Genomic DNA, 17,029 nt, shown 5'->3' with positions numbered 1-17,029 from the left:
AAAAAAAAAATTATTGAGCTCTATCCAAGATCTGCTAAACCAAAAGCTTTAGCAATGGAGCTCAGCTGTTTGTAGCCTTGAAGTCCCTCAGGTATTCTGACGAAGCTGAAATCAGAGGCACATTGTTCTATAATAGGTTTACAGTGTACATCATTAGCTCATCACAGTATATTTTAAATAACGTTACACCGCTTCATGTACTTTCATTCCCCATGCATCTCTTTGGCTGTTGTTTTTACTCATCTTTCTTTCACATATGCTACAAACTCCATAATGTATTGTTAATTGCTTTTGTTTTAAACATTAATTATATTTTAAAGAAATCAAAAGTTAGACAAAATATACATTATATTCATTGACAGATTCATCATTTTGGTGCTCTTCATTCCTTTTGGGTAGATTTGTATTTCCCTCTGATTTTATTTTCCTACTTGAAGAATTATCTTTAGCACACCTTGTAGTGCTCGTTTGCTGGCAATGAATTTTCTCATCTTTTGTTTGAAAAATTTTATATTCTGTCTTCATTATTGAAAGTTATTTTTGTTTAATATAGAATTTGCTTGGTATAGATTAGTTGACGTTTTTGTTTTTTATCTTTCAGTACTTTGAAGATATCACTTTATTGTCTTCTGACTTACATAATTTGTGACAAGAAGTCCATCTTTCATCTTTTGCTTATTATTTGCAATGTGTCTTTCCCTACCTCTGGCTAATTTTGTTTTTCTCTTTGTGACCGGCTTTCAGAGTTTTACTATAAATCGCTTTTGATGGGTTTGTGTGTATTCTCCTTGGGGTTCATTAGATTCTTGGATCTATGTGTTTGTTTTGTCAAATTTGGGGGAAAAAGACAATTGTTTCTTAAATGTTTTTTTCTTTTTCCATTCTCTCTTCTCTCATGGTGGGACTATAGTTATATACATGTTAAACTAATTGACAATTTCTACTTAAGCCTTTAAAAAAATCTTCTATTTCTCTTCTCATCCTGTTGATGCTTACCTTTGAACATAGGAAGCATATTTCTCATCACCATTTCAATAACCATGTGTGATAATTCTATCATTTCTGTTATTCTGGGCCTTTTTCTATTGACTGATCTTTCTCCTTATGTTAGTTTGCTAGTACTTCTGTAATAACATCCCACAGACTGAGTGGATTAAACAATAGAAATTTAGTTTCTCACAGTTCTGGGGGCTAGAAGTCTAAGATCAAGATGCCAGCAGGGTTAATTTCCTCTGAGAAACCCCCTCCACCCCCTTTGGCTTACAGATGATCGTCCTCTTTTTGCCTCTTCACATGGTATTTGTGTGTGTTTGTGTGTGTGTGTGTGTGTGTGTGTGTGTATCTCGTGTTTCTTTATATATCCATATTTTCTCTTCTTATAAAGACACTAGTTAGGTTGGAATAGGGTCCACACTAACAGCCTCATTTTCACTTAATCACACAATAAAGGTCCTATCTCCAAATACAGCTACATTCTGAGTTACTGGGGGTTAGATATTCAGCATCTGAATGGGGGCGGGATGGGGGACTCAATTCAGCCCATAACACTCCTATTTGTAAGTTATAGTTCATAATTTCTTGCTTTATACATTTCTGGTAATTTTTAATTCAATGCCGTAGATTTTGAAGTTTAGATATTAAGCGCCCAATTTTGATTTACTCTTTTCAATATTGTTAGATTCATTTCTGGCCGGAAATGTTGTTACTTGGGTTTAGTTTCATTTTTTTCAAGACTTGTTGTGAAGCTTTCTTAGTATAGGTCTAGAGCAGCCTTCCATCTAAGGCTGATTTTACCAACATCCACTCTACCTTTTGCAAATAAGATGATAACTTTCTAGAACACTACCTATTGACCACATATTATATACAGATCTTTTCATTCTGGTTCGTGGGAACATGGATCATTCACAACCTTGTGTAAACTGTGGACTTTGTTTGACTTACTGCTCCCTGGCAATTCTGGACCGAGATTCATGTGTGCGTTTTTCTTTTTTTTTTTTCCTCTCACACATGAGTAAATCAATCAGTGACTTGAGGATATTCATCTCCAGATCTCCAGAGCTTCTTTTTGTGAATCTCTCTCCCCTTCCATGTCTCCTCCACAAATTCTTGTTACTTGGGCCTCCACGAATTCCATTGTCTCCTCAACTCAGAGACATCACGAATCTCCACGTGAGTGTCCCCAATTCTGTGCTGCAGTCTTTAGCTGACTTTTAGGCAACAAGCAGAGACAGTTGCTGGACTCACCTTATTTTTTCTCTTTTCTCAGGGATCACTGTCCTGTTCTGCCTAGTGTCCAGTATCAGAAAATACTTGTTTCATACATCATTTTTTTCCTTGTTTTTTAATGCAGAGGGTAAATCTACTTCCCATTACTCCATCATGACTGCCAATGAAAGTTTTAGTTTTATATTTCTTTGACTTATTTTTCAAGGTGAAAACTTTTAATAAAGTCATTTTTCAGTATTTGTTATAAATGTTTGATACCCATTTAAATGGATTCACTTTTTTTTTCAGCAACAATTATTCTCAGACAGTAAGGACATACTGTATTTGTCTAAGATATGTGAATTGTTAATCACTTTGATATACAGGGAATAATTCAAGAAACTCAACAAACTGTGGAGGAAGATCAATATGAAATATTAGTCATTTTCTGGGATATATTCAGTCTAGTTGTTAGGGATATGTATAATTTATCTACTAAAATTGTATGTTAGCAAATAATAAAACCTGCTTGGCATTTGTTACAATTATTACAGAGCATAAATATAACAGGAAACATCCAGATTAATACACTTTTTACTTCAATGTGGATATAAATTAGTCACTTAAAATTATCCTTTCAAATTGGTAATAGCTTTCCTTTGTCTGCTCCTATTCATCACTGCCCATGAAAATCCATGAAATCTTTAGGAAAAACGTATATAAAATATATGTAAGAGAAGATTGACATGCTCCGTTATGGCTGAACAACCACCAACGGCTGCTTTTCATTTAGTTTCTGTCTTCACCAATGGCATGTAATGAAAAGGCTAAGGCAGACTGCTTACTCTCTGCCTGATAGTAAGCAAATGTGTGCTCCTATGTGCGTTGTTTGAATTACTTCAAATTCTAGACTGAAAATCATGAGGTAAATAAAATATCTTCCAGGTGATCATTTACATCTTGAAATAATTGGACAATTATTGTTAATATGCAAAGCAGCAAAAAATTAATGTTGTTAATACTTTACACAGGCTCATCAAGCATACTTCTTGTCTTGTTCTCCCAAATTTTCCACCTGATTTTCTATTTCCTCCCTCTCTCTTCCCAGGAAAACAGTTGGTGTTTTTTGCTGTGGACCCAGTTCAATTTCTAAGACTCTTCATAAACTGAGTAACCGAAGCAACTCATATGGGACAAGATTTGAATATAATAAAGAATCTTTCAGCTGAAAACCTTTGAGATGAACCAGGACTCCAAAGAAGGAATGAGTGCAATTGCTAAGACTTTGAAATTCAGCTGAATCAAACAGCTGTGTCACGCCAAAGGGTAGCAAGGTTTTCTTATTTATGATTATTTAAAATGGAAATGCAGAGAATGTGGCAAGATGACAGGTCACATTACACATTTAATCTGGAAACCAAAGAGGCCCTGAAGAATATTTGATGTGATGATTCACTTCTCAGTGCTAGAATTAAAAGAAAACGATTAGATTCACACTCTTGATTTTTATGGCTGATTCAAGAACTCCCCAGTGAGGAGCTGCCCTTGCTCACTGTGAGGCTGATAGCCTGGGTCCTCTATAAATTGTTTTTGGTTGAACAAATGCAAGATTGAACAAAATTAAAAATTCATTGAAACTCAGATTACATTTTCTACATGAGTATAAACAGAGTAACTTTGATTTAGAAAAGCTCTAGGCAAATATGTTAGATGTTTGAAGATATAGCACAACACTCTGATTTGATACGGGTACTTAGTGTCAATATCTAATCTTCCTCACTACTGATGCTAATACCTCTACTTGATACCTGTAGACTTTGTACTAAGTGAACCTTGTACAGATTTTGATATAGTATCTATTTTTATATATTTCTTTCTTTTTTTCCCTTCTGTCTTGGGAAATCTTCCCTTTTTTGGCATGCACTAGGCACAGTGATTTAATCAGTCATTTTCACCTTCAGCTTATTTAATCTATTGCTGTTGCATAGTAAGGAAGAAACTATCATTACTATAAATTATAAAGGGATATATAGACTAATAACTTTTTCCCCTTTTCAGCATTGTGATCTCTATTATTTTGATTTACTTTTTTCCCCAGCATAATTTATCTTACTCTTTAGCCTCTTAAGGGCCTTTGTTTAATTTGCACTTGGAGACCAAAGGGCACCATGTCTGTCAGTAGTCACTGAGCAAGTGACTACTTTTGTCACACATTGGTTTATGTTGGAGACATTGTAGTCACATTCCTAACAGGACAGTGTAGTCACCTCCCTCACAGGAAACCTGTATTTTACCTTCTATACAAGATAAATACTTCCTTAGTTATTCAAATGTAAGTTCAGAATCATTAATACTATTGTTGTACCTTCTGATATTCTGGGTCTCAGTAGGGAATTATTGAGTGTAGTCGCTGTTGGGATTACGCTGTGTGATCCTGTCAGTTCACGCTCCCTGGCCATTATGTTTGGCTCCAGGAAAAATCTACTTTACGACCTTAAGAATTAAGGCTTGTTTGTTTTTTTTTTAATAGTTTAGTGATTTTGTTTTATAGACGTCTATCAATTGCTATCAAATACAGAACATTGCTTACATCAGCAGCATAACTTGTCTTGCCTTTGTTAAGATTTTTCATGATATAACTTGATAGATGCTACTGTCATTTTTTTGCTCTGATTCACCAATAGCGATCAAGCATGTTAAACCATCTACCATGGAATGTTCACAAACGTATTTCTTAGAGATATTTCATTCCTCTCTTTGGAATTCTTTAATCTCCCTCTGTGAAAGGAAGGTGAGTCAGATAAAGATATGGGAAGTGTGCAATGTTCCTGCAGCTTTATCTCTGAAGGCATATTTAATAACCAGTACATCTTGGAAACACTATCTGAATTAAAAAGAATTTTTGTGAGAACATATAACGGAAAGAACTAGTAAAAGGAAACTTAGTTTAGTACAGGTTTGATGTGCAATACTGACTCTTTATTGGTCATAATTTATTTAAGTGATTATATTAATACACTTAATTTCAGTAAAACAGGTGGAAGACTTTTCAACAGAAGAGTGATCTTTCCAAGTAAGTAGGTCTGCTATTCTAGATAGCAGATGCTATTCTGTGTATTTTAAATTCCAGTTGATGTTCAAACATTAGGTGTTAACATAGGTAATTTTTGTTTCTGTAGGTAGGAATGAAACTAGGGTTTCAGAAGGCATGTATAAGAGAGCTTTGTTTTGTTTGAGGGATTCTTTCTAGCTAATTCTTGTCACACAGCTCTTAAAACAGTAATTTTAGTGGCAGTGAATGTTAAAATTGAAATGCTATCCTTGAAATCTCTATTAGCTTACTTTACCTTGCAACAAATAGAGCAGACAGAGTTTCTTCTCCGGATGATACAAGTTTCAGAATCATCATCTATGTTAGTGCACAGGAGAATGAGCAGCCTTCTGGGGGGCTATCAGTGTCACTGGCTAATGGCCTGACTATGGCTAATTGCTCCTCACTCTGGGATTTAGATTTCTCATTTGGACTAGATCAGTAGTTAATTAATCTTTTGTAGGTAATGTATTTTTTGTGCGGACCTGATTAAAAGAGAATATTATGACACATGTGCATAATATTACAGACAAACTTTGGGGTTCATAAACAATCTCCAAAAGCAAGGAACGCTGTTTAAGAACTGCTGAACCAAATGATCATCATCATAGTTTTTATTTTTAATTATACCTTTCTTTTCTTGGATTATGTGGAAGAAATAATTTTTATAGGATTATACTAAGAAATTAACTCTGTGGACAAAGGAAAGAAAATTATCTTTGTATAACCCAAAACAAAGACTCCAATAGACTCTTCCATTGTTTTTAATCTTCTTGGGTACCCTGCTTTACACAAGGTAAGACTGTGATTTTATATATAAATAACAATTTAAAAAAGGATTAATATGCACCCCCTACACACACACACACACACACTCACACATAAATTTGGGGCTTAATTTTTGTTTGATTTTAATTCAAGTTAAAAATGAAATGATTGATAGTTTTGTCATGTAGTGACTTTAAATGCTAGTTGGGTGATTGTGATAGTACAGGCACTTAAAACAAAGAAATAAAAGCAATGTAGATACAGTATAGGCTGAACTGATTTAATCCATGTACCTATATTATTTATAACCCCCCAAATCAGTGTTTTCTTGGAGCATTCACAGCAGGTAATGGATTTAAATCATAAAGCATTATTAAGAGGCTTGCTAGGGACCAGTCATTGTCATTTACAGGTAATGCTAGTGCTGGAGAATGTTCATTATACCAGAGAGAAACAAATTTAGGTAAAAACAAAGTTTTTTTTTTAAGTTATCTCAACCGAACAGTGATTGTCCTAAACCCATGAGACACATTTTTAATGGCTGCTTGTGATAAACAGTTCCGTTTTTCTATGCTATCTAGGACTGTTTCATATCCAGTTATATTACAGAAACAAAATACTGAAATGGGGAGTACTGTTATTTTACAGTTGAAGAAACTGAGGTCCAAAGGAAGATGGTAATTTGCTTCAAGTTGTTCATTGAGTTTGTTGCAAAGTCAAACTGGGAGCTCAGCTTTCCGAATCTCTGCAGTTACTGAAGGGCTCTTTCCACCTCCCCGTGAAATATACATCTAATAAGACACATCTGGAACTGTTAGTTTGAATCTCCCTATAAACTCTAGTATTAAGGGGGAAATAAGGTACTGAGTGTTAATTCCAGATTCAGAGCAGAAATTCACACTTTTCTTCTCTATATATCTTCTGACTCTAAATTTGTCAGTGTTTTATACTTTGCCTATTTGAATCTATTTTCAGATATCAGTTTTAAAATATGCCAATTGTGCTAAAGGAATTATGTTCTCCAATACTCTGTATTAGAAGTATGTAATAGTATAGTTTCTAGGAAATGCTAACATAATCTTAAATTTAGGTTCATAGACAAAACTCATAACTTCACCAGCTTTCTAACCACACAGGGAAATGTTGTTATTAAAACAAATGACTTTATTCTCTACTCACATGACCATAACATGCTTCTTGTTCAGGCAAAAAAGAGTCATCTTTTTGTAATCGAGTGAGATAGGGAATAAATGAAATCAAGCAGAATGAGATCTGTATTTACTTTAACCACCACAGACAATAAGAACTCACAGTTTCCTTCTATCTAAATCTCCCTGCCATTACCCCAACTTCTTTATTCCATTCTGTAGTAGTCTCAAAGGGCAGATTTGCAGTGATGTCAGAGATGACATTTTCTTAAGAAAACAAGCAGAAGACTTCCGATATTTAGCAAAGAAGAGTCCATAAGAGAGAAGGGAAAATAAGGCCATGTGGATCATTTAAAGTATTTTGTGCTACAACAGACCAGTGACTTTTTAAAAGTGAATATACAGAATTTTTATTTTCCCTTATCTTAAATTTTTATATTCTTGTTTATAGAATCTAGAAATAGATTTTTTCATTTATTTTACATTATACAAAATCACTAGTAAACATTGCAGAGTGTTATATTACAGTTTAAGACTCTGTGGGGGCAAGAAATACCTCATAGGAGAAAAACAAGGAGGAAAAAAAGGGAAGTACAGAAAGAAAAATTATTTAACACATCAGGACATGATAATGCTTTTCTTTCCATTTGAGCAACTACTTAATAGATGCTCAAATGTGTAACAAAACTGGCTATTACTCTGCTTTGGAAAAATGTAAAATAATGTGGTGTTTGGGGGTTTTTTTAGGGATCCTTTCACATTTTCTTTGCCACTAGAATCACAGCAGAAGCTTTTCCTTTGATCAGAATTATAATCTTTAAGAATTAGAGCTTTGACGAGCTGCGAGTTGACCTAGAGAAAACCTCAACCTTCAGATGAGAACCAGCCCTGCATAAATGCCCCGATATCTGTAGCATTTAGGAACGGGAAGCTGGCATCCACTGATTCACATGCCACACATTAACATTCTGTCATTGCAAGGTCTTATTTTTCAGCTCTTATCCTTCCACCCAGGGAATGAAGCCTCCTTAAAAATGCAGCCACTGAGAAACAGATATTCTCTTTGTTGTATCATAACAGTGTATCTGTTCACTTATATCAGCACATTCATTCAAGCCTCGTTATCAATTTAGGATGACTGTATATTTCATTTTAGTGATGAGAAATCTCCACAAGGCATCAAATGGGAGCTTTGCTTGCCTGCTAAGAAATATATGGCAGCCAACACATTGGCTAGGGAGAAAGCAGTTAAATCTTCTCCAGCTGAACCTTAAAGGAATGTAAAATACCTCCCACATATGTTAGACCATGACCTGAGTTGCACTCCACAGTCTGTGATTAGACGAGCGGCACAGCTTATTCTCCAGACTCCCAGGGACTCTCCAGTTCAGGAAAATAACAACTCTTGAGTCAGCTTGGCATCTTTATCCACATAACTGGGTGCCCATCAGGTGTAATCACATCTTTATTTAAAGGTGACACTTATCAGCTTACCAAATGGCCTACCCGGAAACTCTCTTTACTTTCTTCTCTTTTCCATAAAATTTGACTAAAATGTCGAGTTAGGAAAAGTAGAAATCACTTTAAAAAGTAGGAACTATTGGCAGCAGTTCTGTCCTCCCCTGAGCATGTGCCAGTGTCATCATTTATCTAGCTACCTCCAATGTGTGGAGTGAACATGATCTTGGGGTAGAAACTCGAAGACTTGCAGTATTTACCCCTGAAAAGTATTAGACTACATACATAAAAATGGGAGTGATATCGGCCCCTGCCTAACTTACATGGATGTAATGGGGCGAGAATGTGGGGGAGAGGAGGAAAAAAGAGTGGTGAAGAAATAGAAATTTCCTGAGCAAATCTTCTTTAGTAGGTATTTTGAAAACACAGTAAAAAGAAAACACAGTTCTGAGAAAGTGAAATGAGTCACAGTCCATTGTAACTGAAAGACTATTTAACTGTGCCTTCTGGGCAAGTAGACTCAGAGGCAAATCAGCACCACTAATCTGTTGTGAGATTCAGATAAGCAAAGTTGCCTGTTATGTCTAGTATAATGACCTTCTGAATTCCTCAACTAATTTTGGTCAGGCCCAATGTGGCGAGAAATAGCTAGCTGTATTGATCTATGACAATTGAGCTAGGAGTGGTTTGGAAGGCGATATAACTTACCCTGATTATTTAAGATTTGATGGAGTAAAAAACAGCTGTTTATGAAACATCCTACTGAGTTTACACCAAGGCCTGTATCTTAGAACTAGAAAATTATTCTATAAAAGAAAATAGCACTGCATTGTAGCTACATTTTTCCTACATGAAAAAAAAAATAAATGTATCTTTTTATTTTTTCTTACTCCTGCCAAAGATACTTTACATTATGTATGTTCATCAAACCCACATTGTTTTGTAGATATTTATATTTAAATTATGTATGTGTGTGTGTGTGAGAGAGAGAGGGGGAGAGAGAGAGAGAGAGAGAGGGAGGGAGGGAGAGAGATTATGCTGATTATAGTGGATTGGAGGCAAAATTGCCTGAATAAAAAGACATTCTGCAATAATGTGTGATGATGCTTTCCAGCTCTCATAATAAGCATTCAAACGCTTGCAATTGGAAGAAGTGTAACCTTCCCATCAAAATGTGAGCCACTCAGCAATCCAAGTGTCGCGTTTAATTCTTGTCTGGCTAAATGGAAGTGTGAGTGTACAGTGCTGGAGAGAAAGCACTAACACAGATTCAATACTTGTAAAGAGTTGGAAAAAAACACATTTCTTTTTATATGTAATTATATTGTTGTAAAGTTACAGCATGTTTGTTGAAAACCTTCATTGTTTTGGAACAGGCGTGGTGTTTAAAAATGACAAATACAGGTTGGACAAACATACCCCTAAAATTCCTCTTAGAGTAAACTAATTGTGCACCACTGGCAATAAAAATCAAGAAATTTCTCCAGGATTTTGAGAATGGTTTAGTGGTGTTTCATCCTAGTGAAAGACCAAATGATCACACTAGTCTTACAGGTGAAGATATTAAACAAATAATACTTAAAAAATGTTCCTTTGAAAAGCTTTAAAACTTACAAGCATCTCAACACTCTTGTAACTTTCATTTCAGCAGGATGTATAATTCGGAATTATAGAATGCTAATCTCTAAATTTAATACACCGAATTTGGGATTTTGGTTTGATTTCTCGAGTATTACTTTCAAGTCTCATAACTGTCCATGAAAACATTGAATATTTGTACAATTTTAAGAATTCAAATTATACATATTTTTTCTGCACAGATAATTAATAAAATGTAATATGCTCATTAAGAAGTCTAAATGTTGAATTTTTATACTTGATCCTTAAAGGTTTCAAATTTACCTAAACATGGAGTATACTGTAAATATATTTACACCCATATGTTAACTCCTGCTTAAAAGATTTTGTTTATTTTTTTCCAATATGTCACCATCTCTTTCATTTTGAAATCTGTGAATTACACAAAATAAAGAATAATTGTAGAATAATTCACAGTTTTGTCTGACATGTACATAGGTGGGATATGAGAAATTTGCCATATGCTCTGTCTTAGAGACCTGTGTTCCAATACCATCTGAAAACTAGCTAGCTGTGTGATTTCCCCATCAGAAAAATGCAGACCAGAATTTTCTCTAAGATACATTCCATTTTGTGATTCTGTGTTGGCTGTGAACCTATAATTTGATAGTAGACAGGTGAATAAAAATGCTTTAGTATACGTGATTGTGATCACTTTCAGGTCTAAGATATACCTAGTAAGGTGTACAAAACTGGAAAGCCTTCTTGCACCAGCAGGATGAAAAGATATTTGTGTCCGAGTAAAAGACATTATACTATCCGTGTTTCTAAATCTACATTCTTTATAATAAATTACTATTTATTGTTTTCTCTGATCTAAAAGTCATTCCTGGGTCAAATCAGAGCCACCGTGCTCTAATTTGTAGAGCTTTAAGAAGTGATGACTTGTTTGTAGGGTTTAAGTATCACTATGTGGTCCTGCATCGTCCTCAATCAATTTCTACCACATTGCAGTCCTTCAAGTGATTTACATTCAAACAATCTGTTTTCCTGATAATGGTATCTTGCCTCCTCTCTTTTGCCAAACTGGCACGCATTCTGTAATTGGCTTTTCAGTAGGTCAAGTTGAAATGCATTTAAAAGGCCAGATTAGCAGTTATGTGCTTGCATTCCCTACGTGCATTATTTGCTTTGTGTCACAGTGGGGTCATGAGTGCATGCTTTAATAGCATTAGTGTTGTAAGAATACTCATTAACAGCAGCCAGTGAGGAAAGAACACAAAAGATATTTGGGAAAAAATGTTTTCTGGGGTGAGCAAATCAAGACTTTAATGCAAATTTCAATCTGAAGATTAAAAACTTCCTCTAAAATGCCTTCCCTTATTCATATTGATTATCCTGCTGTCAGGAATGTTTGCCACAACTCAAAAATAAGAAAATGTGTGACAGTAAAAGTTTCTCATCAGACTTTTTATTAGGTAATGAAATGTCTAAGAAATCTTTTTTAGTGGCTTGTGTTGCAGGGGTCCTGTTTGCAGCTTGCTGATAAATGTGTCATCAACTAACAGATGTAAGCAAACATCCAAAACTTGGTTTTGCATGTCCTCTATAGACCCAAGGTATTGTGTGAAAAACACTTTTTGACACAGAGTGACTGTGAATTGTGACAGATTTCAAAATCACCTTACATGCATTTTGACAAGGTGATTTCTGAAATTAAATTCCAGGTTTATTCTGACAAAATATTTTGTTGAGAGGTTTTGATTAGTAAACCAATTCAGATTTCAAGATTGTAAAAGAGCTGTGTATCTGCCTTGGGTTTCTTTTCTGGTGGCGGTGAGAAGTGGTTAATTATTTATTTGAATCTCTAATGGATACCTGGGGGAAAACACATTTTTGTCTTCCAAAACAGGTGGAAGCAATATGTCTAGTAATGTGTTACAACTGTGTAGGCTTCATTAAGCCTTGTCTTTTGCAGCTGTTGTCCCCCCACCCTTTAACTCTTATCTGTTAGTGGCAGGAAGGATGATCCCAATTGGATCAGCAGGCAGCAGAGCCCTGGGAGCCACAGCCGTACTCTGAAGTTGTACTATGACTAGTAAACAGCTTTAACCTGGAACCGTTTATCAGGACTCGCAGGCAGGTTTTGTGTTGTTTTTTTTCCCTGTTGTTTCCTAACCCAGCTATAGACCTGAAAACCCCCAGGGCCTATGCTACACTTAGCAGAGCCTATTTGTTTAGGTCTTTGTAGTAACCCAGGTTCTGCTTCTGTGTGTTTCCCATTCAGCCTTTGAATTAACCTACCATCTTGGTTCAGAGTTTCTCTTTGTCTCAAGGCTTAGGGGACTCATCCAGGCACTGGCTCTGCCCAGCCACAGCCCCTCTATGCCATGGTCACTATAGCTGCCCTTCACACACATTGTACTACACAGAACCACATGTCTTTATGGTAGGCTTATATTTAGAGTTTATTTACATAAGAAGTGATGCTCCGGGTACAGATGAGTCTTGCTTTTTTCCTGGTAGTTTTGTTCTATAAGAGATGCCACACACACTGAACTAGTGAATACTCAGCCATTGCTCCCAATTAGGTTCTCGTGAGCCTCTGATCACAATCCTTTTATCGACCAAACAGTACATAACCTTGTTTATGTGTGTTTCTGTTTAAAAAGGCACCTTATTGAATATGTATAGTTGAATCATTAACATTGGACATACAGCCAACAACAGCACTATAACTCCTGCCTGAATGAAGCTTGTCTAACACACTTATGTTCTCCGCAAGATACATCACGGCTTTCTTGCACTCGGGATGGAGGGGGGTTAGGGGACATTTTAAACAATGAAATCACTGACAAAAAGCACCAACATGCCAAAAATGCAGCACTAAATAGACCACGAAAAGGATACTTGATTACAGTGTGTGAGCTGAAACAAGAAGGCAGAGTGACATCTTGTTTGACATGAGATGGGAACGTGGGCTCACGTGACTCAAATTGTTTGTTCCTCTGTGCATGTCTGCAAATAACCTGCTGCATGAAAGTGCAGCAAGTATTGATTTTGGGATGATAAAAATTTAGCAAGTAGATGATTTGCAAATAAGGAATCCATGAATAACTAGGCTTGATTGTATCTATTTTTTTCTGGGTATGGTGACTGGAATGGAAAATTCTGTGCCTTTTCATAGTTTTAGTTTTTATTCCGCACTTATTATTGGTTTCAGACTAACTTGGAGTAGCTTTTCTGTAGGGAAGAGAAATGCTTCTCCATTTTGGTCTGCTTCTCTTTTCATTCTTTTCCTTCTTCTACATCAAGAATAGAGAATACTTTTAATTTGATTCGTTAGAGTATGATAGTTTTATTGCCTCACATTTATGAGTAGGTATGGTTATTGTTTGTAAAAGATTGTGCATCTGCTTGTGCTCAGAAAAAAAGTTATCATTCCAAGCCTGAGACTGCTGTCCTTCTTAGAAGGAGCTGCTTGCAAGGTCAGCCATTAGCTGGCCTCTGGGAACTTAGATTTCAGGAGTGTTTCCACCACCCAGTTGGTAAAAGTGGCTCAATGTGACTAAACTTTTGTGCAAGCAATAAGGATTATATTGAATACCTGCTGTTCTTTCTGGGAGTCTGGAATTTTGATAAGGCCTAGGCAGAGAGAGGGTGCCTATGTGATCAACCCCCCATAAAAACCTTAGACACTGAGTCTCTATTGAGGTTCCTTTGTAGACAACATTTCACAAAAGTTATCGGAACTAGTTGCTGGAAGAATTATGTGTATCTTGTATGACTCCACTGGGAGAAGACTCTTGGAAGTTTGTTCTTGGTTTCCTCTGGACATCATCACACACACCTTTTCTCTTTGCTGATTTTTCTTTGTATCCTTTGGCTGCAATAAATCTTAGCTGTGAGTACAACTATACTCTGAATCCGGGGAGTCCCCCTAAAGGATCACCAAACCCAGGTCATATTGGGCATCCCTGACACAACCTACATGCCTCTTACCACCTTGTTCTTCTGTTCTTCTGTGTGCCTGGAAGGGAAGTGGATGCATGACTTTATACTGTACTCTCAGCTCTCTCTTCCATTTTTTTTTATTCCATGTATGGCTAAACCCTTAAAGCAGGTTGCTATCTTCTTTGTTGTGTCTCTTTTCTCTCTTCGCTTTTTTTTAATCCCCAAGGGCAGTAAGTGTCCCAGATTTGGGGTCATCCTTTATTAACAATTAGGGCGCAACAGATGAACAGTTGGGACTTCTGCTTAAATCTAATGCACCAAACTAGCTTTACCAGAGAACCTCAAATTGGGGTTAGGCACTGGCTCCGCTCTCTCTCCTCTTTGCATATTGTTTATTGTATATACATCTAATATAATATCTGACACACAAAATTTAAAGGGTACGTGACACAAAACAGGTAGTTGACAGGGCAGGATTCAAACATTCTTTGATCTCTTTTGTTAAATATCATTTAAAAAAAAACAACACCCAAACCCCTAATACTCTTCATCTGTTTCTCTCTTTTTTTCTGTTCATCCTCTTCTTCAACCTGTCTGTTCTCATCTTTTCCTTAAATGGATTGTGGTGAATGTGGTCTGTGTTGGTAGGATTAGCTGTTCTAAGATATTCCTTTTTCTCTTTGTTATCTTTCCTGCATTCTCCAGCCCATCTCTTTTCATTAAATTTCATAATTCCAACTGTATCCTATAGAATAGGTTATATTCCCAGGAAAAGCAATATTTACTCCATCAGAGGTTCTTTATTAAACTTTTGAAAACTACTAGTGACCAGTTTTCCCACCAATATTTGGCTCATTTCAATACAGAAGAATCACAATACCTGAGACAGAAGTTTTAGAGTCAGTACCTGACATAGCGATGCTAATTTGATTCCTTATCAGGTACCATATTTTTAGTATTGTACTTTCTTAAGGAGCCTTTAGGTTTCTGTCCAGATGAAGACTGATGGTTTGTTTTAACTGCCTTCATAGATTATTGTCTTTCTAGACCTACAGAATTCTAGAATTAACCATATAATGTAATGATTACAATTCCTTTTGAGACAAGCTCCCTAAATTTTAGATTCCTGCTTAAGGTAAAAATCCTGCTTAAGTTAAAAATCCTGCTTCCACTAAAAATCCAGGTCTGTTATCTTGGACAATTTAATTTTTTTTTCCTCCCAACTTTAGTTTTCTTATCTATAGAATGAGGGTTACTTGAATCAATAAATGTGAAGTATTTAGGGACACAAAATAAGTACTCAATGCTATTAATAACAATGATAATTTTAATAATTGAAAGTCCTGCTCCTACACTTCACTAGTTTTGTACCTTTTGGCAGGTCACTGTTCTTCAAGTTTCTTTCTTATTAAAATTAAGATACTATATCCATTTTCATTGTTTATATAAGAACTAACAATTACATAATAATAGCGTTTTGAATGATGTCTAACATATAATAGATAAAAAGGCCACTATTATAATTACTCTGGAAGAAATTAGGTCAGCCTGAAGAAGTCAGGTAGTAGACTGTCAATAATCCATTACTTTTTCTGTATTATGCAGTGATTTATGAAAGTGTGTTTTAAAGTATTACTCTGGGGTGATTATATTTCCAGTACAAGTTCATGGTTATTTGTGTGTTTGCCTGTCACCTCCTTTAACTATTCATTTCTTCAATGAAGTGCCCTGTTAGTTTTAATCATCTTTATCTTCCAGTTCCTAGCAGAATAGCTGATTCTCAGTAGGTCTCAGTCACTGCTAAATTAAATCTAATTCTCATTCTGTTGTTATAACTAAGGAGCATAACTAATAGAAAATGCTGGGTATTGTTAGAGGCATTTATAAGCATAGAGAGACTCTTAAAATAGTTGTTATAAAGAAAGAAAAAATATATTACAAAGAGCAACTAGAAGGAATCAGTTACTTTATGTGATCAACACATAATTTTTTAGCACTTCCACGTTAATTATCTGACTAGTTAAGGAAAAGGTAGTATCAGACCTCAAAACTTGATTATTAATTTTGATTCTTTTTCTTTGTCATTTGTACCACCAAGTCCTCTTGGTTTTTCCTTTTTGAAGTTTTTTGCTTCTGTCCTTTTCTCTTCTCATGCCACCATCCCAGTTGTAGATATAATCCCAATATAAGTTTGATAATTTGTTGGTCATAATATAGAGTAATATTAAATTCAAGAAAACTCATATCATATAGTAAAAATGATTTTTCCATATATATTTGAAAATATTTCCCATAAAAAAACAATGTCTATAACTCTTAGCTCTCTTTTTTACTTAATGTCAATGGCTACACTCAAAATTCTTTTAGGCAGCAACTAAGCAAGCCTCTCAACAAAAAGTTTCACAGAATACTCACCCCAATGACCTAAAGCCATTTGAGGAGAAGAAGAGCAAGCCATTTGAGGAGAAGGAGAAAAGGAGAGCAAGGTTTTCTTTTGCTTTGCTGGAAAAGCTGTTACTATCTAAGGAAACAAACTCAAAAATTTTAAACACTCTTTTTGTCTGTATTGCCTTCAAATCTTGATTGGAGACATACCAGTCATCTGAACAACCAGAAAGATGAGCTTAAATGTCATTTCTTGCTTAAACTTTTCTTGGTGCTATCACTAAATGCACACACACACACACACAACACATAATCACATACCTGTGGCAATAAGCTATACCAACATGGTGCTTTAGAAAACCCGTGGACTTTGGAGTCAGATGTAGGTTTGGATCCCAACTCCGCACTAGCAGTAAGATCTTGGGTATGCTCTTGGCAT

The 17,029-nt window shown here is 35.6% G+C and overlaps 1 protein-coding gene across 5 annotated transcripts in view; it reads left to right on the top strand.

Moving 5' to 3' along the window:
• NOX4 (NADPH oxidase 4) overlaps positions 1–5,963 on the top strand; it is a 148,605-nt gene extending 142,642 nt beyond the window's left edge. For 2 of the 5 annotated variants that reach the window (XM_033121542.1, XM_033121541.1), the window contains exons 18-19: positions 2,016–2,172; positions 3,317–5,963. In XM_033121542.1, coding sequence (XP_032977433.1) covers positions 2,016–2,172; positions 3,317–3,361 — 202 coding nt within the window. In that variant the 3' untranslated portion in view covers positions 3,362–5,963. The remainder of the gene's footprint in view (positions 1–2,015; positions 2,173–3,316) is intronic. The other 3 variants (XM_033121545.1, XM_033121544.1, XM_033121543.1) reach the window with 2 other exon arrangements.
• The last annotated feature ends 11,066 nt before the right edge of the window (positions 5,964–17,029 follow it).

This window comes from Rhinolophus ferrumequinum, chromosome 11, assembly GCF_004115265.2.
Source record: "Rhinolophus ferrumequinum isolate MPI-CBG mRhiFer1 chromosome 11, mRhiFer1_v1.p, whole genome shotgun sequence".
NCBI classification, from domain to species: domain Eukaryota; kingdom Metazoa; phylum Chordata; class Mammalia; order Chiroptera; family Rhinolophidae; genus Rhinolophus; species Rhinolophus ferrumequinum.
This window is presented reverse-complemented; position numbering and strand designations above follow the sequence as displayed.